Below are 22,821 nucleotides of genomic sequence, written 5' to 3' on the forward strand. Positions count from 1 at the left end.
AACCGACCGAGAACCACTCCTAAGCCGAACCTGATCCGAGCCGACCAAACCTGGACCGAGCCGGACCAAACCTGACTGAACCAGATCCCATACCGGACCACGTGAGCCGACCGAACTGGAACCGAGCCACCCGGTAGTACAGTCTATTAGACATAGTACAGGGACCGTACCGGTCCCTGTATCCACTGTTCTTTTACGGCGCATCACGCCATTTACCTGCACTTCGCAGGAGCTCAGTGTTAGACCGTACAGGGATATCAGGGCGGGCTTATGATTCAGCCCTTCTCTCATTGGTTGGTTTTGGGTTTTTTCCTGTCTGGGCATTTGCATGCGCTTTGATGGCTCTATAAGGCAGCTGCGCTGCCTACAGAGACCAGTTGGTTCTTGGCTTGCGCGCAAAGCGCGGTGTGTGTCAGATTTCGGCATTAAAGCCTTCATCCGGGTTTGCTTTTGTTTCGCCGTCGATGGTCGATGCGCGCCTAGTCAGCGCCATCTGATAAAGGTGACATGGCCGAGTCAGTTACGGAAGCACTGAACCCGATCTTCCAGTCACTGGATGGGTTGTGCACATGTTACTGTACTAAGCCGCTAGATGGCGCGTAAAGTTGTCCCAGTACTACTTCTACCGAGTTTGGTGTGGAGAAGATGTCGCACAGGCTGCTCGATCAGCTTAGATGTTCTTGGTAAAGTGCACACTGCCCAACAGTGGGAGGCAGACCCCGGCCCGGGAGTGGACAATTTCATGTAGCGGCTACAGTATAGGTCGACTAATTTCGATTACCTGCTTCCAGATTCCTAGGTAAAGGTGCTGGCGTTGGCGCAGGCGCTGGTGTGGCAGTGGACGGGGCTGGGGCGCAGTTACATCCCGTAGGCTGTGCGCCATAGCCTCCCGCTTTTCTCGAATTGTCTTCATATTCGTACCTGCGGCATGCTGCACATGTCAAGCTATTCCATGCATAATAAGACGTATTACTGCGCATCGTTGCAATTGTTGTCAATGTTAATATTAGAAAATTCTGTCTGTTGCCTGCGAAGAACACAAAGTGCTGTACGATATACCCGTAACACTCTTAGAATTACATCACTATAGGCATGTGTACTTGTACAATATGAGCGCGCCTAGTATTCCCTTCAGCTGGACAAATATCTTGCAGGATACTAATTGTAAGTTGGTAACATTACTAAACGTGCATTTTATCCCTACCTACAAAACTGACTTGTGTACGTACCTAGGACGAACCGTATCCCGAGATTTCGTACGTGAATAGTCATTTTTGTCTTGGTAGCCGACATCGTAGGCCGCCGGCAAGGATGCTCTAAAACACTTAATGAGTCAAGTTGCTATTAACTACAGTACTTATTCCAAATACAAGAAAGAACTCATTATTATTCAAAAATATTACCCAGAGCCATAGTAGCTTCGCGATGCATTTGTTCTGAAGTGACTACGCGCTCCGTACGCACTTGCGTTCTTCTGGGTTGGCCGTGAGTAACGTTGTGGGTAGTCGGACGCGCGGGCGTTCTATAACAGAAAAAAATCAGGAGGTCACACTTATATGCACAAATAAGGACACTCAATTTTAGTGCCAGATGGTCTTACCATAAAGAAGCCAAGCAAAACACACTGCCACATGCAATAATGCATGTTAAAATCGCAACGACAAAACATCAAGCACACTCCAGCGCACTGTATTATCAGCTGAAGTATTTCTCCTTATCTGCGTAAATAAATAATTAGGAAGCAAAGTGACTAACAGTAACGAAAGTTGAAACGCGATGTCTTGATTAGCAAGTTGAGTGCATCCATGTCTGATGGCTCGAACAGAGTAAGTAGTAGTTAAAAAGATTATATCATCGGTTATGGAAACAAGTCAGGAGATACTGTACTTTGCTTGACATGTTATGGGAACGTCCTAAAAAAATCTAAGCTGCCGTACTCTGTAACTCGTTTATTTAACGTAGGAATAACAAGAGATATTCGCATATGAGAGACCCTCGTACTTTACGCAACATAATACTGCAGAAACTTTCTCGGTTTTTTGCTCTTGAGTAAACGTAGCGTATGTAATTCAGCTATATCATTACACGAAAGATTAGATTTTAACTCCTAATCAGGTCAGCTGAAGACAACACTTACATGCCACATAAATTTGGTGACCTTTGATTCCCGGCTTAATGAACTGTTAAACAGTTTTAGGTTTACATGTGTTTATACGAATACGGCCGTTTGGCGGTACTTCTGTCAGACTGTCAGTGTTCTCCATGGAGCAACCTACTCCTTTGTTAATTGCTAAAAGGGTACATTTTCACACCTAACTGGTACGTCAGGACGTGGCATGAACAAAACATCTTTGCCCTTTCATGTCATATCCGCAAGTGATTGTCTGTAAAATGTGTTTTCATGGTTTTTTTAATAGTTTATAGTGAAAAATTACTCCATCCTGAGACGTACCGGCCTGGTTCGGTAGATCTGCTTCTGCTGTGTTCAGTGAAATTTGCTGGTTACTTCTGAGAATGGATGGTATGCATAATGCACAATGTTTATAGTACAGTACGTAACATATGTACTGAATACTAGTGAATAGTAATGTAAATTGGCAATCTTGATTAAACTAATTTGCACATTGCAGAATATGTACGTGTTTTAGCGTGAAAGGTGGCGTGGTATGTCAGTAGGTCAATATTTAAGTACAGTATGTATACTGTATAGTGCGAGCACTTAAAGATCTAATTGACCGCTTCCTTCAGAACTAAGTACGCAGCGCAATAGGACAGCGTGATCCAACATTCACAATGGGTAACTTAAATGTAGTATAAGCCCGTTCACACTAAATTTGGCTGTAAGTGTATGCACAATAAACACTTTGCTGTTCTTTGGTAAAAGCGTAAACACCCCGCAGATATGGCCAACCGGACGTAAAGTTCTGGAGGCGTTCTGCGGTAATTCACCATCCCGTGTCGTAACTTTACAGTAGCATATTGAGCAACCAGTCTGGTTTCCATTGCTGTATGGTTTTCAGCGATCAAAACTTTGTTTACAGTACATCCTTACGCCAGTCGAAACAGCTGATCCTTCCATTAGTGCAGCCTCATATCTATATAAAGCATGATAGCGAACATTATCGGCATTTGTAGTGCAGCGACACTATTAATTTCTTATGCAAAACCGGAAGAGTTATCGGATCTGCCACCCGGTAAGAAGATTCGTAAAACTACGACAACAATACCACAACTTTTACAGTACTCCATCACCGCACGAATGATATCAAACACCATCTTTAGCTAATTATACTGTCTCGGTTGTATAGACTGGCGAAAGTTTATCGACCCAGAAATACTGAAAGAATCCATGGGGAAAAATTTGCGAATGATATATAGGAAGGACTTGTATGAAGGCGATGTTTTAGGAATAGATAAATCTAGCAACACAAATAGTGTAAGTGAAAATCGAACAAACCGAAATCGAAAACTGATACCGGCCGCTGCAGCGTTGCCCCTTCTTCGGTTTACATAAATATAGATATTACAGAAATTAATGCTTCGTGACGTGATAAGGAAAAGGGATTCCCTGTGGCCCGGAGGACGCGTACCATTCATGATCAGCAACTCTTTCAGTACTTACAAAATTTTAATTCTTTGAATAATTTCTTTGAATAATTTATATTAATTTCCTTATAATTTTAAGACATCTCGATCTTGAAATTTACACATTTCTTTCCAGAGTTCGAGGAAGAGGCTGCAATTGTGAACGCAATGGTAAATCTTTCGCGCGAGACCGGTCCCGATTGTATTACATTTTACCGACACCGTGAATCCGACCAAGAGCCTTATGTTTATTTTTATCGAGGAACAGGGTATGAACGAAGTTTCTATAGAAGTATAGTGCAGATCGATCGACAACAGAAACCAACGTTTGTTAGATACAGTGTATTTAGAAGGCAGTTTGCAGTTGCTCTGAAATTATACATGTATGTAGTTAACGTAGCAGCGCATTCAACTACTTGTACTGTACATAGCAGCGCAGGCAGGCACTGTTCAGGATTGGCGCACTCAGATGACCACGCTGAATAGATTCATTAGATTGTTACCAAAAATTCCTTTTACTTGTTGCTGCAGTTGTCAGTCATACGTTGGTGTTCAAAGCGCGTCGCGACAGGATATTGCACTACACGCGAACTGCTTAGAGGAAATCGGACTTATACAACATGAAATCATGCATGCACTTGGGTTCTATCATGAAATGTCACGGGCAGATCGAGACGAGCATATTACGATTGTTTGGAAGAATGTCGACCGAGGTATGTACATTATCAACTGGTTATGGATGATGTATCTAAAATCACCGCAATTAAGGCAGCGTTTCTTGTGGTCAGAGCAAGAAGACAATTTCAAGCAGTACGGAGGCGACATGCAAGGGCTGCCATATGATTATGAGTCAATCATGCACTACCACTACAACGCTTTTGCGAAAGATTACAGCCTGCCTACCATCCTCCCCAAGGTTGAAAAGGCCCCCATCGGACAGCGTAAACGAATGTCACGGCTGGACGTTGAACGTATTCGGAAAGCCTATCAATGCGATTCACTACCGACTGCACCGAAAGAACCTCTGAAAAACGATATGGATAACGAGCGCCGTGACCCGGCTAGCATCGGCACACTGACGTCACCTATCAAACCGGCAACCGAGACACCAACGGAAGCAATCAAATCAACTGAGTCACGCGCTTCGACAGTTGCAATCTCTGCAACTACGGCAACGTCTCTCAGCACCGCAACAACTAGCCCGAAGAAATCAGTTTTCGATCAGTTTGGCTTCTTCGTACCCTGGCTTTTTACCACGACCTTTGCCCCTATCCCGATGAGCGAAGAAAGTGGCAAGGAAACTGCCTGTGCACACTGCTCCAGCACGACAGCAGCACCGGCTCCATTTGGGAGTTTCACTTTCCTCCCATTTCAACCCTTTGTCAATCCTAAAATTCCTATTACTAATTTCAGTCAACAATTTTTTCCTTTCGGAGCTCCGGATATTGGATAAATGCCTTTAAACTGAACGCAAGAAAATGTAGTTAATCGAAATCTAAGGCAGCATGTCACCGTCATTAAGTCAGCTGAACCATATATTAACACGCTATGCGTAGAAAGCGTGTATTGCGTACGTACGTGCTGTGACGTACGTGTTATCTGTTCTGTTACGTACGATTGCTGTTCTTATCTAACGCATTTGATCACTAATTACATTGGCGATTCTCGTTGCATGTTCAGTGTGTTGAGGAGGTGTTCGAGTCTTGGGCTTGACGAGTGAGAAGAGTCTGAAGACTGAGAAGTTAGCTTTTACTAGAATGTAGGTGTGACCTTCTGGTAGAAGTGCGTTCTGTTCTGTTGATTAAACATTTGGGAAGTTCCTGAGTGTTTGGGTTTCGGTAGCTTTTGTTAGGCACATCCGCAGTACCTAGCGGAAGTAGAGTTTGTTGTGTACGACCACTCATCGGAGTCCAGAGCGTATTCCCACTGTACCGACTGTGTATGGTTGGTCATCGAGTACGGTAGTCGGTGCGACTTCCGTATAGCATGTCATGGCGCCCACCGGATTTTAACAACCCTTGGGAGTCTGGATCGTCTGGTGAGTGTGTGGTTTCTTTTTGCTTGGTTTTGGTTGTGTTGGTTGGCCACGTGGATCCTCAGAGAGTCCCGTGAGGCACGGTTCCTAAGTGAGAGCCATGTGCTAGACCGCAGTTTGTTGCCGCAGTGACTTCAGAAGGTCACGCGAGGCACGGTTCCTAAGTGCGAGCCAGGTGCAGGACGGGAGTCCATAATCTGTTCTTGTACTGTGTATCGGTACGGTGTGTACTGAGAAGTCGTGGCGTAAGCCCGGTTATTTGGACAGACTTACATCCGGGTGCATTGACCTGGATCTCGTGTCTTGTCTGTGCTTTGTCAAGCAGGTAAAATGGATGGTGTACTGTCTGATCCATCAGCATTAACTGCTAGACAGGAGAATGGCAGAGAAGAGCCATCAACTGGGCAAAGCAAAGCATCCAGACGAAAAGGGATGATTAAAGTTGACGAGTTCGAAGCCATGCTGGAAAAGGCGGATTACTTAAGCCCGCCTACAGTGCAGTGGTTTCTTCCCGAAGATGAACAGGTTGGTGAATTTTGTAAGAAGTGGGAAATTGTTCTTCCTCGTACTGGTGAGTTAAGCCAGGAGTGGGTTGAATATGACCTAAATGGTGGTAAAAAACCAGGAGGCTACGACCAGTGGATCCAGGCAGGAAGGAAGATTCCCGCCCGTAGAACGATCCATTTGACCTTGCATGATTACGATCAGCAGTACGGCACAGAACTGCATGAGAAGTGGATGCAGTATCTTGCCCGTAAGAAGCCGGATACGTATGCAGCAGGTGGCAGCAAAGCAGGTCGTCCAGGGTCGGATGTGCAGCAAAGCGGCGCTGTGAAAGCTGCAGTCAGTGAGGGCGATGCACTGTCAGCCAGTGACGCGGGTGGTACTGCGAAGGATGCCGCGGTAACTCAGCATTTGGACCTGACAGAGATGAATAAGGTATTGGAGCAGATTAATAATGCTCCAGATCATTCAGCCGTATTGACTCGAGATAATGATGGTAGTAATACTGAACTGGCTGCTGTTGATTATCAGCGATATAATGTCGCTGATGACCGCTACAGTAAGCCTGTTGCCAAAGAAGGCGATGAGTCATCAACCGCTATCATGGTCGATCAGTTACGTAATGAATTGGATGCAGAAAAGGCTCGATATCATGCGCTCATTTTGAAACATGATGAATTAACTGGAAAGTATAACGATTTAATCGAAAGATATGACGATGTTGTTGATCGCCATAACAAGTTTGCTGATCAGGTGAAATTGCTTGGCATTATGCGTACGCGAGATGCAAAGTTAATGCAGGACGCGTTCGAGCATGTCAATAAAGAAAGCGAGAAGTTGCAACTGGAAAAACAGAAATTTCAGTTGGAAAAGCAACAGGCGCAGAAAAGTTTTCAAGAAGGCACAGCTGCTTTGAATAAGAAGTATGAAAAGTTTCTAGCTGAGCAAAAAGCTTTTAATGCTAAAGTCGATAAGTTAAAAGCTGATCGGAATAATAGACGCCATTCAGTGAATGATGACGTCACCTTTGTCCCGCATGTTGAGGCAGGTCGACGCAGCGAAGTAGTACAGGATACGATTGATCCTATACGAAAGCTGTACAGTGCAATTCAGAAGCCCGTCTATGTGGTCAAGGATAACTACAAACTGGATGAGTTTCTGGATTTGCGTGAACGTGCTCATAATATGCAGGAATGTTTGGGTGAGTCGCGTAGTCCCTCACCTACGATATCTGAAGTCAGCACAATTGCTTTGACCAGAATGGAAGCAAAGGTAGCTGAGCTTGATCGCCGATTAAAGGAACAGGAGGCCAAGGGCGGTAGTACTGTTTCTGTTCCATTCGATATGGAGAAGTTTACTAGTGCGATGAAAGGGGCATTCAGGACAGATACAATGTATCCTGAAAAGTTTGATGGGAAAACAGATACCAATAAGGTTGAACAGTTCATCCAGAGTGTGGATAACTGTAAGAACCACAACAGCTGGTCGGATAGTGACGTCATCAGTAAGTGCCTGTCGCGCTGCCTTACTGGTACGGCGCTTACCTGGTACTTAGATAAGTATGATTTGAATAAGAAGTTAAAATGGTCCGATTGGAAAAAGATGATCCGAGAACATTTCTCGGATGAAAAGGATTTGATGGCCGTTCGCGATAAGGTTGCTGATCGTCATTTCAATAATGACGATACTCCGAACTCCTATGTTGACTGGTTTACGACATCGTTCAAAAAGTTAGACTTGAACGAATCTGAACGTGTCTACTATTTGAAGCAAGGTTTGAAAAAGAACCGATTTAGCTGGTTCAAGTACATGGAGGAAAAAAGAGTGACAGATGTGGAAGAGTTTTTGTCAGAGCTGAAACTGCAGTTTAAACTGCGAAATAGTAATCCGGGTTCGGTTTACTCGGATGTGAAGCAGTTCAGTGGCAAGAAGCCAAGTGATGGTAGCAGCAGTACAGATAAGACCGTTGTTAGTGAGTCGAAGAAGTCTGACGGAAGTGCAAGTGATAATGGTAAGCAGGTTACCATTAATTACGCAAAGTGGTATTTTCCGGACGGGCAGCCGATTTGTTTCAAGTGCCATGGCGCTCATGTTGGAAAGAAGTGTACCAGCACTGAACCACGGAAGCCGGTGACAGTTGAACCGCCTGATCATGTAATCAAGGCTTACATGATGAGAAAGTCGACAGGGAAGAATCCCGAAAGTAATAATTTGGGATTGTGTTTACTGCGTAGGCCGGAAGTTAATTCTTTCAGTGTGCAGATTAACGGTGAACAAGAAGTTAATGCATGGAAGGGAACTTGCAGTGGGGGCGGAGCCGCCCAAGTGCAGTTCAGCTCGGTACGCCGTTCAAAGGGGCACTCGCTTTGCAGTGGGGGTGCTCGGGCTCGCGGAAACTGGCGTCAGAAGCAGTTAGGAAGTGCTTATGTAAAGCGCTTGACGTTCCTGATCGAAAATCCCGAAACGGAAATGAGTCGGGATGAAAAAGTAAATGTGAAACAGTTTCACATTTATCGTGGCATCGTATACCGTAGCAAGGGCGGTAGGTACGGTCGACACCGTATTGTCGTACCGGAAGTAAGCCGTCAGGACTTGTTACAAAACTGCCATGAGAGTTATCATGCTGGTGAATTGCACGATTGTTGGTCAGTCCGTAAGCATATTCTGTGGAATTATTACTGGCCGGGAATGAATGCACAATTGTGGAAGACGGAGGTAGAATGTGTGCATTGTCATGCTCACGTTTAAGTTCTGACTGCAACGTTGTGGGTGCGCTCTTTCTGTCACGGGTGTGTTGACAGTAAACTTGCTTTTAATCGCAGCCGCAGAATTAATCAGCAAAAAGGGGATGCTGATTGTGAAATGTGATTGATAGTAAACAGTTATGGATTATGACTGTTTATAAATTGAAATTTAGTACTTATAGTGTAAGTACTTGGTGTGTTGTGCCGTACCCGCCGGTGTTGCAGTTACGTGCTTTGCTGCGGTGCAGCGTTTGCGATTTTCGAAAATGATTTTAGTAAATCATTTTGAACTTCTACAGTTATAAACAGTACAGTTTACTGTTTGATTGTTTACGAACTGGATATGGTTAATCCAGTTCTGATCGATCATGCCTGAGCTTATTCTGGATGAGTTTGGCTGTAATGGCCGGGTTTGTTTAATCGATGCAAGAACCGCACAATCGTGTTGGTTCTTGTGATCTGCTCGGTTCTGATTTGGTTTGAGCGTTTGACTGCAAGTGCTCATTTGCAGTGGGGGTGATTGCCCGCAGCAAGTGGTCATGTACTTTCCACTTTGTGGCACGCTAAAGATACTGAATAAATGGATTTTATTTATCCATTTTGATTCGTGCTGTTGATTGATTTTGCCAGTGTTATCAGAAATTTTGCCATTTCTGATGTGTTTGGCTGGTTAACTGTGGATCCTTGAGCTCTATGGAGGGAAAGGATGGATGAAAAACTTTGCTGGATGGAAACGGACGGAAAAATCAGCGTTGGACGATGATGATGGACGCGTGTGGAACCAGGAACTCCGGAGGACGTGAACGGATCGCTGATTTGGACCGCTCTTCGAATCCCCGTTATACCCCGGATTCCACACACGGATGAGGATGCACGGATGATGCGATGGATCCTCCAGGATCACGGTACTTTATTCCTGGATTTTGAGTTTTTGTTTCACTGGTTCTGTTCTGTTTGTTTTGCTTTTGATTAACGCGGACGTTAATTCCCTGCAGTGGGGGTAACACGCTATGCGTAGAAAGCGTGTATTGCGTACGTACGTGCTGTGACGTACGTGTTATCTGTTCTGTTACGTACGATTGCTGTTCTTATCTAACGCATTTGATCACTAATTACATTGGCGATTCTCGTTGCATGTTCAGTGTGTTGAGGAGGTGTTCGAGTCTTGGGCTTGACGAGTGAGAAGAGTCTGAAGACTGAGAAGTTAGCTTTTACTAGAATGTAGGTGTGACCTTCTGGTAGAAGTGCGTTCTGTTCTGTTGATTAAACATTTGGGAAGTTCCTGAGTGTTTGGGTTTCGGTAGCTTTTGTTAGGCACATCCGCAGTACCTAGCGGAAGTAGAGTTTGTTGTGTACGACCACTCATCGGAGTCCAGAGCGTATTCCCACTGTACCGACTGTGTATGGTTGGTCATCGAGTACGGTAGTCGGTGCGACTTCCGTATAGCATGTCAATATATTTCCCAGTTTACACCAATTATGGCTTTAGGGAGCTCGATTGGTATGACTGGTTCTATTAATAAAATAACAAGTGCCTCGTACAATCAATAACGGAGTCCTGAAGAGTTGTAGAATAAATTTAATGTTTAAATAATAAAAAAGACTACAGATAATATTAATAATATCACCATGTCACGATTTAATATTTATCACCATGTCACGTATGTCTCGTATTATCCCCATTTATCACCATGTCACCGGACACCGGTGCATGTGACATGGACTCATGGTTTGTACAAGAGTACGAGTAAGACTTCTATAGTTTGGTACTTACAAGTTACAAGTACAAACTACAAAGATCTTGATCAGTACTAGTAAAACAAACTTTTTTTGGGTGTTCCCGCGTTCTGTCTGACTGTAGGCGGTCTATGAAGTTTAAACTTCTCTTAAAATTAATCCACATTCTGCCGGATATCAAAATCAGTATATCTAATAAGTATCCTGCATTCCCGTATCTGTATTTTATTGTAAAAAAGTAGCCCACATATAATTCACAAGTTAAATGTTAAACAAGAACAAAAATCCGGCCATGACATCACTTTCAATCATGTCGCTAAATGTACCGAGAACAGAAACTGCATTTCCTCGCTGAATTTCGGTACCAATTCTCTGGCGCAAAAACTCCCCTGAGAGAGGGTTGCCTGCACATTCACTAAATCTTTCTCCTGTATTCCTGTGAAATCTACCTAACTAGTACAGTAACTAGTAACTAGTACTCACCATCAGTTGAACTACTACTAGAGTAGTACTAACTACAGATACTCGTACTGCTTTTGGCAGACGCCCTAGCGCGTGGCAACGTGAAAATGTAGAATGCGGGCTAATCCCGTGTAACCGTTCTCTACCCTAGAGTCTAGAGCGTAGTACGGCTGTACTCGTACTGCACAGTAGTACTTGTATCATCAGTAGAAGTAGACAAGTTAATTAAGTCCGCCAATTGCTAATTTAAACCCCACGGGCACTGAACTCGGAAGCGTTGTTGCTTATTTCAGTAGCTCTTCAGTAACTCCTAGACCTGTTCTTGCTTTTCCCTGGCCTTTTTGAACCTTGGTTATCTGGCCTATCTTGAAGTTTCTTCCCTTCACTTTCGCAGAACTAACTGGTGGCATTTCTCATATGTACGGTAAAATTAGACATTGGCAATGGCCAATGGTCAAATTTTGTATGACTAATACACACACAACAGCATTTTTGATCCGCAGTATCCTCCGCCATTCGTGTTTGCTGATCTCTACAGTTGCTCACAGTATGTCTGCGTCAGCCCAACGGACTTTGGACGAAACCGTCCGCCAGATCCTGCAGTGCATCGACCTGATGCTGCCGTCTGGACGCGAGGAGGAGGCGCTGCGTTCCATCGCGCTGCACATTCTGAGCCGTCTCCAGCTGGGTGTCCAGCTCGATCCCACGCAGCTGAGGGGCCCCGCAGCAAATTCTCCATCGCCTAGCAGTGATGTGTCGAATGAAAACACACCAGGTAAGGAGCTTCTGTATGCATTTTCGGGTTTTAGACGATAGCTGAGTAGCAGATTCTAGGAATCTAGACAGCTATGAAGTATTGTACAGCAGTCATTTAAGTCATTTATTCAGTCCTCTATAATTACTTTCTGCTAATTACGGTAAATATCACTAGACAGTCGACACTAGTTAAATAATTTAATAACCGTCCATTGTATAATTACCGTACTTTATAGAAAACGACGGACCTGCTGACTATCAACCTGGCACATCAGCGAACAGTTCACAGGAATCAGCAAATTCTTCGTTGAAGAGACCTTCCCGACCGCGTAAGCAGGGAGCACATTGCTTTATCACGCTAACGATTAGCGTCGGAATAGCGGTTAATCATGTTCCTTGTGTTACAGTGTTGATCGACGGGATTCTGTCGATGCGACGTCCCCGGGCACGTTCGGAAGAAGGCGGCAGCGTTCCATCCTCACCCAAGCGTATCAAGCGCACGGCGGCGCAGCGTCAACGCGGCATCACCTGGGCCCAGCCGGTGGCCAGCCCCCTCCTCCGTGCACCGTTCATCCGTCGTGTCGCTCCCAACAACAACAGCCGCGAGCCCATCCCAGTGCGCAATGCCGAAGGGAAACTGCTGACCTACCGCTGCCCGCGCTGTCCCCAGACCAAACCGGCCAAGGCCAAGAAGGTCATCGTGGAGCACATCAGCTGCCACGGGGCACCTGGGAGTTTTGGATGTCTGCAGTGCGATTACACCACCAACTCCAAGATGGTCCACGTCTGGCACTTGAAGATGCACGCCAAGGCGGATGCGGAACAGGCTAGCGCGGGCGCTCTGCGTGCGCAGCCGTTGACGGTGCCGAATCGCGGGATACTCCGCAATGCATCCGCTCCGGCTCAGAGTGAGTGTCGAGAATTCATTATAATTGGTCGATGATTGCTTTGTCAATAGCTGTTTTGTCAGTAAGGTTTCGATGGATAATTGTGAGCAATACAAACATTATTCATCCGTTACAGACAAATCATTCGTTAATTTGATTTTTAGTTTGCCTGGGCACTCCAGTGTGTAGTAATCTTTTTGTACTCATTATTCACAAATCTGATGTCAGAAAAAAGTAAATACTCTATACGTGGAATATCAATTAATATTGTCAACTCTGGATACTTGTATACAAATATAGCCATCGAAAGTAACTTTAAAACGGTTCTCTTTGTAGAATCTCCGGGAAATTCCCTGGAAGGGTCTCCTGCCGAAAATATGGAAAGCTCACCGGATGTTGAAGATTCCGCGGATAGTGCTTCGGACTCGGAACTACTGTAAGCATCGTGATCTTTTGTACCATTTGTAAGTTAGAACATGAGTTTGATTGAAGTTGTGGGACACGATCTTCTGTATAGATCAGCGATTCGATTTCATAGAACTGTTAGATTACACGAAATGGGCTACTTCATATTTTTTCTACTGACTTATTTGATATTTACGGAGTATTAACGCTGATTTGTTGTTTATTTATCAATGCTGATTTGTTGTTTATTTATCAGTGCTGATTTGTTGTTTTCTCAGTTTCTACTGATTAGCTTCCATTTTTTTACGCTGTTGGAAACTTGGTTTTTAGCCCGGATTTGAGCACATAAGATAAGAGCTGTGATTATCCCAGTGCAGACAATTCGGTAATAAAATTAATGAACTCTGAAATAGCGAATAAAGCTTCGTTAACAAATTGTAAACCAAACTTGCTGGTTTGCAAGACGTTATTTTGCGAGTTAAATAATACAAATAAATCTGGTTAGATAAACCTTTTGCTTCACATAAACAAGTAAAAGCAATCAGCGCTATCAATTTAGTTGTCACTGTCAGTGGTGAATTTATACTACATAGCTTGTGACCTGGCACTCATTTCACCAAAATAGCGTAATTTTCGTAATACAAGAAAGAGCAATCCATAAAAAGTGTTTAGCGCATTCTGAACACGGTGGAAACAAAAACCTGATGATAACGTAACCACGAAATGAAATAACTCGCTTTGATCGCACATATCAGGGCTCTCAATACAGCAGGAAACTATGCTCTGTTAGAAACCATCTCAAAACACATGCAATAATACACTGTCAGTAACAACTACAATCCATGCACTTTCACCTTCCGCAGCGCTCTTAAATGGGCATGGGCTCCGGTTGGTCCATCTCGGGATGCGGTGCCGACACCGTGAACTGCCCGTCCACACTCTCCGCGTCGCCGCCCGTGACATCCCCCTCAAACTCACTGTCCTCTTCCAGATCGGTTATCTGCAGATCACTCCGGTCCCCGACCGTCGATTCCCCGTCAGCCAGATCTTCCGGATGCAAGAAGGCGCATCGGGCGGCTCCCATGCGACACTGCGCGCCAAACGTGCATACCTACACGGTCGCCGCGAGAAATTAGCTTTAATCAAAAATTAAATTAAGACCATACGATTAGCGAATTCTTACCACAGGCTGCTTGTGGAGGAACTTGCAGCGCGGCTGCGTGCAAAACGGTGCGTAGATACAGAACGGGATTTTGGTCGGCACGGGAGGAGCTTCTGCACAACGATCACAATGTAAGAATGCTTTATAAAATGTCGACGGGAAAATGCATACGTTTTTTCGGTCCTTCCGCCGTTGATGCTCCTGAATGATCGAACACACACGTCGCCCCAAAGCGACAATGTTTTCCGTTCCGGCAGACGGGATGGAAATACGGACAGATTCCTGCTTTTTTAGCACAGTGTGGCAAAAACCTACAAGTGACCATACGGAGAAGACTCTCACCTAATTACTTCTCTAATTAATTACCTCTCTGATTACCTTCCTAATTACATAATTATTATTCCAACCTAAGTGTACCGCCACTACCGTGCCTTGTGCACAGTAATTGTCTATGCAATTATCCTATAAATTGTATTCCAAACTTGCTGGTTTGCATGATTTTATTTACGAGTTAAACAATAAATAATAAAAAGTATTACATTACACTTTATGGCTTCGCATAAATGAAAAGCTTCAATCCCAATTTGCAGCTCGATTCGTATTGCTTAAATTAAACAAGGAAATCGCTGGCTAAACTGATACGGAATACACAGCAGGATAAACTGCGATTAATTAGTAAAAACAAACCATACCGGCAAGGTATAGATGAGGTATCAACAGGAGGCTTGCCACCCGGTCGCATCCGTTTAGCAGGAGGCGGTCCATCGACATCCATTTCATCTCCGCCCATCGCTGCAATCAAAAACAGTCAAGGAAATGCAGTTTTCAGCAGTGAGTTGAAATCTCCACCGTGCTGAGATGGAGGCTGGAACGGTGGTCGGCCGATGCCGGACACGGTGAACTCCGGCTGGCTGAACATTCCCCATCGATTGCGTCCGAAGCCGTGCTGACCCATGATTACACGGCTGGACGGGTGGGACGGCATAACCACCAGCAAACCCGGAATTCTGCAATGGCAATAACTTAATCGTAAGAAGAAAGGTAAAAACAAAATTAAAATGTCACCTAAGAAATGAAATGTGCAGATACTTCCCGCAGTTCAGTGTTAGGTGTTAGTTAGTATTTGAATAAATTTACAACAATTAACGGGTGAAGCGTTCTATGTATACAACCAAACAAATGTTATAAATTATACATCACTATATCGTTTGACTGCCATCGCAGATTGCTGTTGTGGTTATCACTAGTTACAAAAAGGAACCCAAAAACGTAACAGCGCTAAGCGGTAGTTGTTGATTGATTATTCAATCTCAAGGCGAAAGCAATCAGCATAAACAACAAGGACAAAATTAATTAACAAAAACAAATTAATCTGGAAAATACTGGAGTACAATGCTGGTGTCGGACTTACTCTTCGGAATCCTGATCCAGGACGTTCTCCGTTTCCTCCTGATGTCGGTAGTCCGGAACAATCAGCGGAGAATCCGCCCGCGTCGGAGCTACCGGGGCGGGCACGGGTGCCGTAACACTGCGGATGTCCCTTTCCCGTTCTTCATGTGCGCGCTTCTGACCGCCACCACGACCGATTTTCACCGCAATGGGTTGACCACTATCAAAGAGACAGACCATACGTAAACGTAATTCTGATTTCCGAAAGAGAATAAAACATAATCTTTACCGAGATTCATCGTCGGACTTCAACGCCTCCTGATCTATTATAGCCTCCTCGGTAGCATCGGCTTCGATAACCATTATCTCTTCTGCCAAGAGAAATTAACAAAAAAATTTATCAAGAGAAAACAAATATTTTGTCACGACTTGTAGTTTATTGCACACTGGCATCACAGCGAAGAAAATGTTGCCTCCGAGCCTCTGATTATATAAACGCAACGTCAATCTTCATACCCTCAGGTTGGACCACTTTTTCCTCGCTCTTCTTCTTCTCCACCAAAGGAACATCTTGCTGGGCGGCGCTGACGGCTTGTACGGACTTCACCGCATCACGCGCCGCTTTGGTGAGAATGCGCGAAACTCCTGACTTCGGCCTAACACAAGCAACAGCTACCAGTTTCGTCAGTCTACTCCCAAAAGAAACGATGAATACTTACTGCTCTCTGTTTGGATCCGCGTTGCCACGATGCTCTCGTCGCCGGCCGGAGCGATGATGGTGGCGCGAACGGGACGGATCGGATTCCCAATCGTTTTCCGCTTCCGCCTCACGCCGTTTGTCCGCCTCCGTTTTCTATGATTCACAACAGAAATCCGTTTAGATACTAAACTGTTCAATTGATCAATATGCGGTTGATAACGTACATGTGGAGATTCAGAGCCGGAAGTGGCCGCCGGGATTGGTGGCTGAGCTTCACTGGGCGGATCCGTTTTCACAGTGGGAACGGTGGATGTATCTATACAATGACTGCGAGTGAAACTAAGTTGAAAAAGAAAATTATCGCGGTGAAAGACTCTGCATCGCATTCTCCTCTGCATTCAGCGATTACCTTTTTCCGGAGAGGGAGTGGGTTTGGTCGTGGCAGCGGTGCCTTCCGGGGCGCCAGCAGACGACTGCTTGCCAGCTATCTCCGATTGCGCTGCAGTCGATGAAACAGACGAAATTATTACATACTGCATTGATTTAGATTTTCGCCCAGGGATAACTTCACATTAAGACTTTTCGAGGGAAAGAGGCACTATTAAAAAGTATTACTATAGATATACTTCGTATACCGTACAAAGACGACTGACAGCACAGGAACAAAATAAATTACAGATACTATATTCTAAAATTACAGAAAAAATAAAATAAATTACAGATATTCTAGAATAACGATTTTTATTACCAGTAGTGCATGAAAAGACGGAGCAAAACGATGTTCAATGAAAAATGGATACCCATAGATGACAGAACATAAATCAAAAAGAATATTCAGCAAAAGCTAACTGCCAACGGGACGAAATTTAACAAATAACAAAAACAACAATTTAAGAAAATTCTAGTTTTGAAATTAGACTGCTTATTGAAATAATTATCAAATCTTTTCAGATACACGCAGTGCTTTTCAGTGGGGCAGCGATAAAAAAATCTCAAAACAATTTCTAACTCATGACAAATCTCAGCAAGCCACCTTTCTGCATATCAACAGATTAAAATAATGAACAAATGCAATTAATAATGACTAAAAATTCTAGAATAACTTATAACGAACTACATTAACGGTGTCGTGCAATCGCTCAATATTTGCATACCTTTTGTCACTTGATTATCCACCTGTGACACCACTTTAACAAACCTTCAAAAAAATGCCAAAGTCAGAATTTTGCGCGTTAGATGCAGAAGATGACAGCGAAGAACCCACCATTCGACGAAGACATCCGTTTTATCACCTAGAAAATCCACCAGTTTACTCCGCAGGACCGTCGCATCGTTGCACGGATCAAACAGCACGAAGATATAATCCACGAGGGTTTTGTCTGCATCAGCAAGAAAAACAAAGTTGTTTATCCGGGTAAATCAATAGAAAGCAGCACAGAGGGTTAATAGCAGCAGCGCAGTGCTCACTGATTTTATCCTTCTGTTGAATTTCCTTCAGCTTGGCCTGGATTGCATCCTATCAAACGGAGTAAGAATCAATCAACAAGGTAGGGAGCGCCAGGAATCACATATTTTCATTAATGATTGCGATCTAACAGAAAACTATCGCAGGGAAATAGTAAGGAAAGTCCAGAATGATTTCAACGCACCCAAATACGACAGCCAACTTGTTTCGACAAACGCTGTAGCAATGGCATTGTGCTCTACACCGTCGCGGCGTTTCAAGGATAGTCAGATAGAAAACTCTCGCAGAATGTCCTTAAAAATGTAAATACCTGACAGGTAATTTATTAGTAACTACAGATATACCAACTAAAAAGCTCTCTGAAACGGGAAAACTAATGAGCTTAAAGAGCTTTCGATTTTTTGTAAACTGCAAGAACCGCTGTCGAGAAAATTTTTCGCTTTGCGCAGCGCTTCGTCTAATTGCAGTTTGCAGCTGACGTGCCACCCCAGGGTGGCAGCTGTGGTCGTAATCCAGTCCCAGTGCCGGCCTGATTCGGACAGAACAACAGTCAAGACAGAATGGTCACTATCAGTCATCGGTTATGAGTCAGCAAGAGCACCCATGGAAAACAACAACTGTTGTATTGCGAATTTGTGAGGAGCCAGTTTTTGTCAGTGTAAATTTTTCCAGAAATTACTCTGCGATATTAAAAACCTCGTCGTACTTGCTTAACTTTATGTGGGCATAATCGGTACAATGCTTTTCCAGTCCAGTAGAACGGTCCTCCGTCGCGTACTACCATCCGTTTGTCGCTGGAAACTGGGTGTTCCTTTTCCGTGTACATCTGCACGGTTGTTCAGCAGCCAGCCACGTCCACCAGTATCTCCCAGTCCCGGCCGTGCCATTGCCGCAGGAGATCTGGTACAGTCGGCTGATCCCTGGCTGTGGGCGTTCAACGACACGGCATACAAAAAACGCTGTGCCCACTGCTTCCAAGAGCGCGGGCATCTGCACGAGTGTCCCGGGTGTCGCGTGCATCGCTACTGTAGCACTGCTTGTCAGGTGAGTGGTCCTCGTTGTGGGCAACACGTGTCGGTTCCCGGGTATACTAACTGTTCCCCACAGGAAGCGGACTGGAAGAAGGAACACGAAGTGGAGTGTGCGCTGATCAAAGGCATTGAGTCCAACATGGACAAACTGCAATCCATGTGGGCACTGTTCGGTCTGTCTCGTCTGTCAGAACACGACCGGATGCCTGCGACGTTTGTTCTGCTGGCCAAACTTGCGCACAAAGTTAAGGTACTGTTCATGCCCAAATTTAAACATAAAATTTTTAAAAAATTCGTTACCACGTATCTAGAACTATGACGTTCTCATGCAGTAACTATTGAGTCTACTGTGCATAATTTTCGTAATTTTACGGTTACATGAAAGTGCTTATTTTAAACAGGACTAGTAAGTCGTTTTGGCGGTGTCAGAACAGTGTTTATAGCTTAGGCATGAACTTGCATAGGCGAATCTGCTGGAAACGCATGGTTGCATGTTTGTACATAGTTGAAATTATTGCAAGTACTTTAAAAAAAATAATGATGATCGATGACGCACCGTATTGCATTCTTTCACAGGAGAACGCCGTGTCGGATATTCCCGATCTTGGCCAGTTGCCGGCAAAGGACATCGTTAACTTGTTCCGCTACCGCCCCATCCTGGACCCCGAAGATCCAGTGTACGGCGTTGCATCCACTACCACGAGCATTCCATTAACCTTGCATGTTAATTTGTAGTGTGAACTTCACTAACATGCAGCTGTCTGCATTGGGTGATTTGTTGGGGACACCTGGTTCGAGATTAGCGGACTACTCCCAAATGATCCATTACGATGCCTTCCCCATTCGACAGCCAAGCGGAACCCTGGCGGGTGTGGCCATGTACCCGACACTGCGCTATCGTGCCATGACGCCGGTGTGTCTGGATGTCAACGTGACCATGGGGATGCATGGCCGACGTTTGATGGTGTTCGCGACGGAAGATATTCCCAATTACACCGGGCTGCGCGACGTATGTCTTCTTCGGCTTGTTTGCAATTTGCTCGTGCAGCGGTCATCTCGATTGTTGAGCATTTTGCGTTTTCAGTTACGCTGCAATGTAACGAGCCACCGTCCTTACGCAGAGTCGCGTGAGTCGCGTCGTAACGGTTTTGAATACTATAACCTCGACGAAGCTTGCACGTGCCAGAAATGCACGCGAGAATTTGTAAGTAATGCACTGAAATGATCTGTCTTGGGCTAGTTCGTAACTAGTGAAGTAGTGACTACCTTTCTGATTTGCAGGAAGCTGAGATGAATCCCTTGCAGTGCGTGACGCCTGGTTGTATTGCGCGCATTCCCAGTGATGCGCGGGCCGTGAAACCGTGTCCGCAGTGTGGCGCGAACAACAGCGGACAGCTCCTGCGCTTTCACCGGCTTGAGAAGAAGCTTGATAACGCTCGGAAAGATGAACCGAAAACCAAACCGGTCCTCGGTGCCATAACAGGCTTAATTGTAAAGAGAAGGGGCGAAATCATCTGGAAGCAGGACTTCGGTCATGAAAAGGAAGAGAAACCCGATGCGGGGTGCTTTAAGGAAGTCGAAAATGCCGGGATTTTGCAGTCCGATGCCCATCTTCGTTACGTGTATGGTTGGGATGTGAAGAACTGGTTTGCTGATCTGAAGCATTTCGAGGATGACTGGAAACTGATGCAGGAGATGGTTGCGTGTGTGCGGTAATTAATGAGTTTATTGTCGTTTTAAGTCATTTCAACAGTGAAATCAATCACGTTGTTGCAGGAAATTCCATCCACGGTATGAGCTGACCCGTGCTGCCCGTCTGATGATGGCGGCTAATTATGGTAGCGCTGCACTCGCTAAGGTCAAGTTGGAAGCGACATCCTTAAGCTCTGAACTGGACCGAATCCGCCTGGAATCCGCTGTAGCCAGCGCTCTCCCGATCGTTGTGGATTACGCCAAAGAAGCCCGCGATATCTTCGCTAAACTGTATGGTGAAGACTCATCCGAGGTGAAGAACATGGATCACATGTTGGCGTCTTGCCCGAGCGGGAATGTTGGGAAGAAACACAGTGACATCTGAAGTCATCGGCAGAGATTTCTCCCCTGTGGAGCGACTTTTGTGCACTACGAGTTTCTTGTCGGCACTTTGCGGCTGCTGGTGATGAATTCGGTTGCTGTTTTCACTTTTCATTACAAATATCTGGGTTACCTGCTCCGAGATGAAACTATTAACTATTGAATGCCTTTACTTAACTTTGCTCACATACAGTTAGCTTACAGATTACAGGGTATTGTAGAAGGTAGTAGAAACGCTCATTTAGTAATATCCTAATAAAACTGGCCCCGATCGATTTTTGTCATTGAGTGCTTATCTCGCCGGAACTTGGATCGACAATATCTACAGAATTTAGTTAGTTTACTTCGTTTGTTAATGTTTAGTTACACAGTAACTGATAATTATTCGCATGACGGAATAAATATAGCATATTATACTATAGTATGCTGTCAAATGTAGCTACGGTAGCGGCAAGCCTGCCTTGGGTCAGCGAGCTGGGCTGATTTCTGTAGAAGTATATATACTTCGGAATCGCCGTCACTTGAGATCACTGATCCGATCAGTCAAGGCAAGAAAAATCAACGCTTACTACACCGGCACACACGTATTGTCAAATTTATTTAATCCTCCGAAACTGCCAAACTTCAGAATCCGAACAGAACTCCTGCCAGAGTACTATAAGTACTTATTGCAACTCGCGGATTTCGATAAGCGCGAGGCGCATCCGAATACCATAGCCAAGTAAAAAGTTTTCTACTAGAAACTTTTACAAAAGCGAACATTCGAGAAAACACTAAGTACGAGTAGAAAAGCAAATGGATACGCACAACCGCGATCTCGAGCGGTTGGCGATCAAAACCACATTTCGATCCTAAACACTTTATCACCCTCGTACGGCAATTATATTCCGACACCGCACCCGAACGTCAACCCACCGCCCATTGCAAAATAAAAACGGCGTTTGGCAAACTATCCGGTAAGCCCGCCGGGCCGCCACGTGGAGCGCACCAGCAGCGTAGTGACCGGTGGTCACTGACCGCCGCCTCTGGTTCTTTAAGTTTACCATCACCTGAACGGAATTCGCCTCAGCCCGTGCTGGCCGCACAACCGATGCCACCGGTGGCTTAGACTTCACAAACCAACTCGGACGTGAAACGCCCGGGATGGAAGGATACGAAATGGGCCGGGATCGCTTTCAGCAAGTTGTCCTGAAGGCAATTGGGCAGACCTGCCAAACTGGCCGGCAGGTTGATCTGCACCTGCAATGTCAGAGCGCGGAACTCAGCACATTAGGCGTTTAATTCATGACCGAGATGACATACACCCTTAATTCTAATCCGGCACTGAACATATGAACACCAGTCCGTTTTGAATCGCACGACCAGTGAACTTTGAACCAATGGGTAATCAATTTGCCGCCCATTTCATACGCATGCATGATAAAAAGAAGTTCAACGCCATTGCGGAAACTAGGAGCTCTGGGTTTAAGCACGGACAACCCCCAAGCCCATTAAGAACCTATACGATGCCATTATGAACATTCAGACGCATGGTGAACTGGCGACTTAACAATATTCTATTTGCCTAGTTATGTCCTAGACCGGCAATTCGAAGGCGTCTTTAGTATCCGAAAGCCCAGAACTATGAACAAAGCTCAGGAACTGATACGGCCGGATTTCCCCATCGGCAAACCAGTGCACGCTTGGATTCGAAGATAGCACCAAGCATGTCGCCATTTGCACGGCAGTGCCCGCAACGGCTGTACCGCTCCAGTCGCCGGGTGCCGGGTGGGTACCCGCGACCGCAGAAAGCGATTTCGCAATCGGTCTATTAAAACACGCAAAGGCGCATACGGGCAGGCAGCGTAAGCTGGAACATCGCCAACGATTGTCGATGGCACAGACCC

At 45.1% G+C, this 22,821-nt stretch overlaps 4 protein-coding genes and 1 long non-coding RNA gene across 6 annotated transcripts; 3 read left to right on the forward strand and 2 right to left on the reverse strand.

The window, feature by feature from the left end:
• Positions 1-799: 799 nt before the first annotated feature.
• Positions 800-1,711, reverse strand: LOC129597216 (uncharacterized). Its single transcript, XR_008691541.1, has 4 exons — positions 1,601-1,711; positions 1,404-1,522; positions 1,230-1,316; positions 800-921 (listed from the first exon to the last, which is right to left on the reverse strand). It is a non-coding gene; the product is annotated as an uncharacterized LOC129597216 (long non-coding RNA).
• A 1,295-nt stretch (positions 1,712-3,006) lies between these two features.
• Positions 3,007-5,421, forward strand: LOC129597177 (zinc metalloproteinase nas-14-like). 2 transcript variants are annotated; one of them, XM_055494637.1, is made up of 6 exons: positions 3,007-3,194; positions 3,309-3,436; positions 3,530-3,614; positions 3,722-3,854; positions 4,117-4,298; positions 4,374-5,416. In XM_055494637.1, exons 1-6 carry the CDS (start codon positions 3,107-3,109, stop codon positions 5,036-5,038), a joined length of 1,281 nt encoding a protein of 426 aa, XP_055350612.1. In that variant the 5' UTR covers positions 3,007-3,106; the 3' UTR covers positions 5,039-5,416. The 2 variants fall into 2 exon arrangements, with proteins under 2 accessions (XP_055350612.1, XP_055350613.1); XM_055494638.1 differs by lacking the exons at positions 3,309-3,436; positions 3,530-3,614 and having other exon boundaries at positions 4,374-5,421.
• Positions 5,422-11,329: 5,908 nt separating this feature from the next.
• On the forward strand, positions 11,330-13,451 carry LOC129597206 (uncharacterized). The gene is made up of 5 exons (XM_055494673.1): positions 11,330-11,486; positions 11,571-11,842; positions 12,060-12,152; positions 12,231-12,731; positions 13,047-13,451. The coding sequence occupies exons 2-5, from the start codon at positions 11,617-11,619 to the stop codon at positions 13,148-13,150; spliced, it is 924 nt and encodes a 307-aa protein (XP_055350648.1). The 5' UTR covers positions 11,330-11,486; positions 11,571-11,616; the 3' UTR covers positions 13,151-13,451.
• Positions 13,452-13,663: 212 nt separating this feature from the next.
• LOC129597175 (uncharacterized) lies at positions 13,664-18,245 on the reverse strand. The gene is made up of 15 exons (XM_055494636.1): positions 18,016-18,245; positions 17,834-17,882; positions 17,631-17,745; positions 17,521-17,564; positions 16,776-16,865; positions 16,591-16,682; positions 16,386-16,519; positions 16,183-16,322; positions 15,956-16,037; positions 15,689-15,886; positions 15,127-15,284; positions 14,970-15,069; positions 14,449-14,588; positions 14,299-14,390; positions 13,664-14,226 (listed from the first exon to the last, which is right to left on the reverse strand). Exons 1-15 carry the CDS (start codon positions 18,061-18,063, stop codon positions 13,984-13,986), a joined length of 1,725 nt encoding a protein of 574 aa, XP_055350611.1. The 5' UTR covers positions 18,064-18,245; the 3' UTR covers positions 13,664-13,983.
• A 181-nt stretch (positions 18,246-18,426) lies between these two features.
• LOC129597185 (uncharacterized) lies at positions 18,427-21,179 on the forward strand. The gene is made up of 7 exons (XM_055494652.1): positions 18,427-18,875; positions 18,939-19,112; positions 19,439-19,539; positions 19,598-19,871; positions 19,947-20,066; positions 20,144-20,574; positions 20,639-21,179. Exons 1-7 carry the CDS (start codon positions 18,570-18,572, stop codon positions 20,937-20,939), a joined length of 1,707 nt encoding a protein of 568 aa, XP_055350627.1. The 5' UTR covers positions 18,427-18,569; the 3' UTR covers positions 20,940-21,179.
• Positions 21,180-22,821: the final 1,642 nt, after the last annotated feature.

The sequence above is a fragment of the Paramacrobiotus metropolitanus genome, unplaced genomic scaffold, assembly GCF_019649055.1.
Source record: "Paramacrobiotus metropolitanus isolate TYO unplaced genomic scaffold, Prichtersi_v1.0 Parri_scaffold0000101, whole genome shotgun sequence".
NCBI classification, from domain to species: domain Eukaryota; kingdom Metazoa; phylum Tardigrada; class Eutardigrada; order Parachela; family Macrobiotidae; genus Paramacrobiotus; species Paramacrobiotus metropolitanus.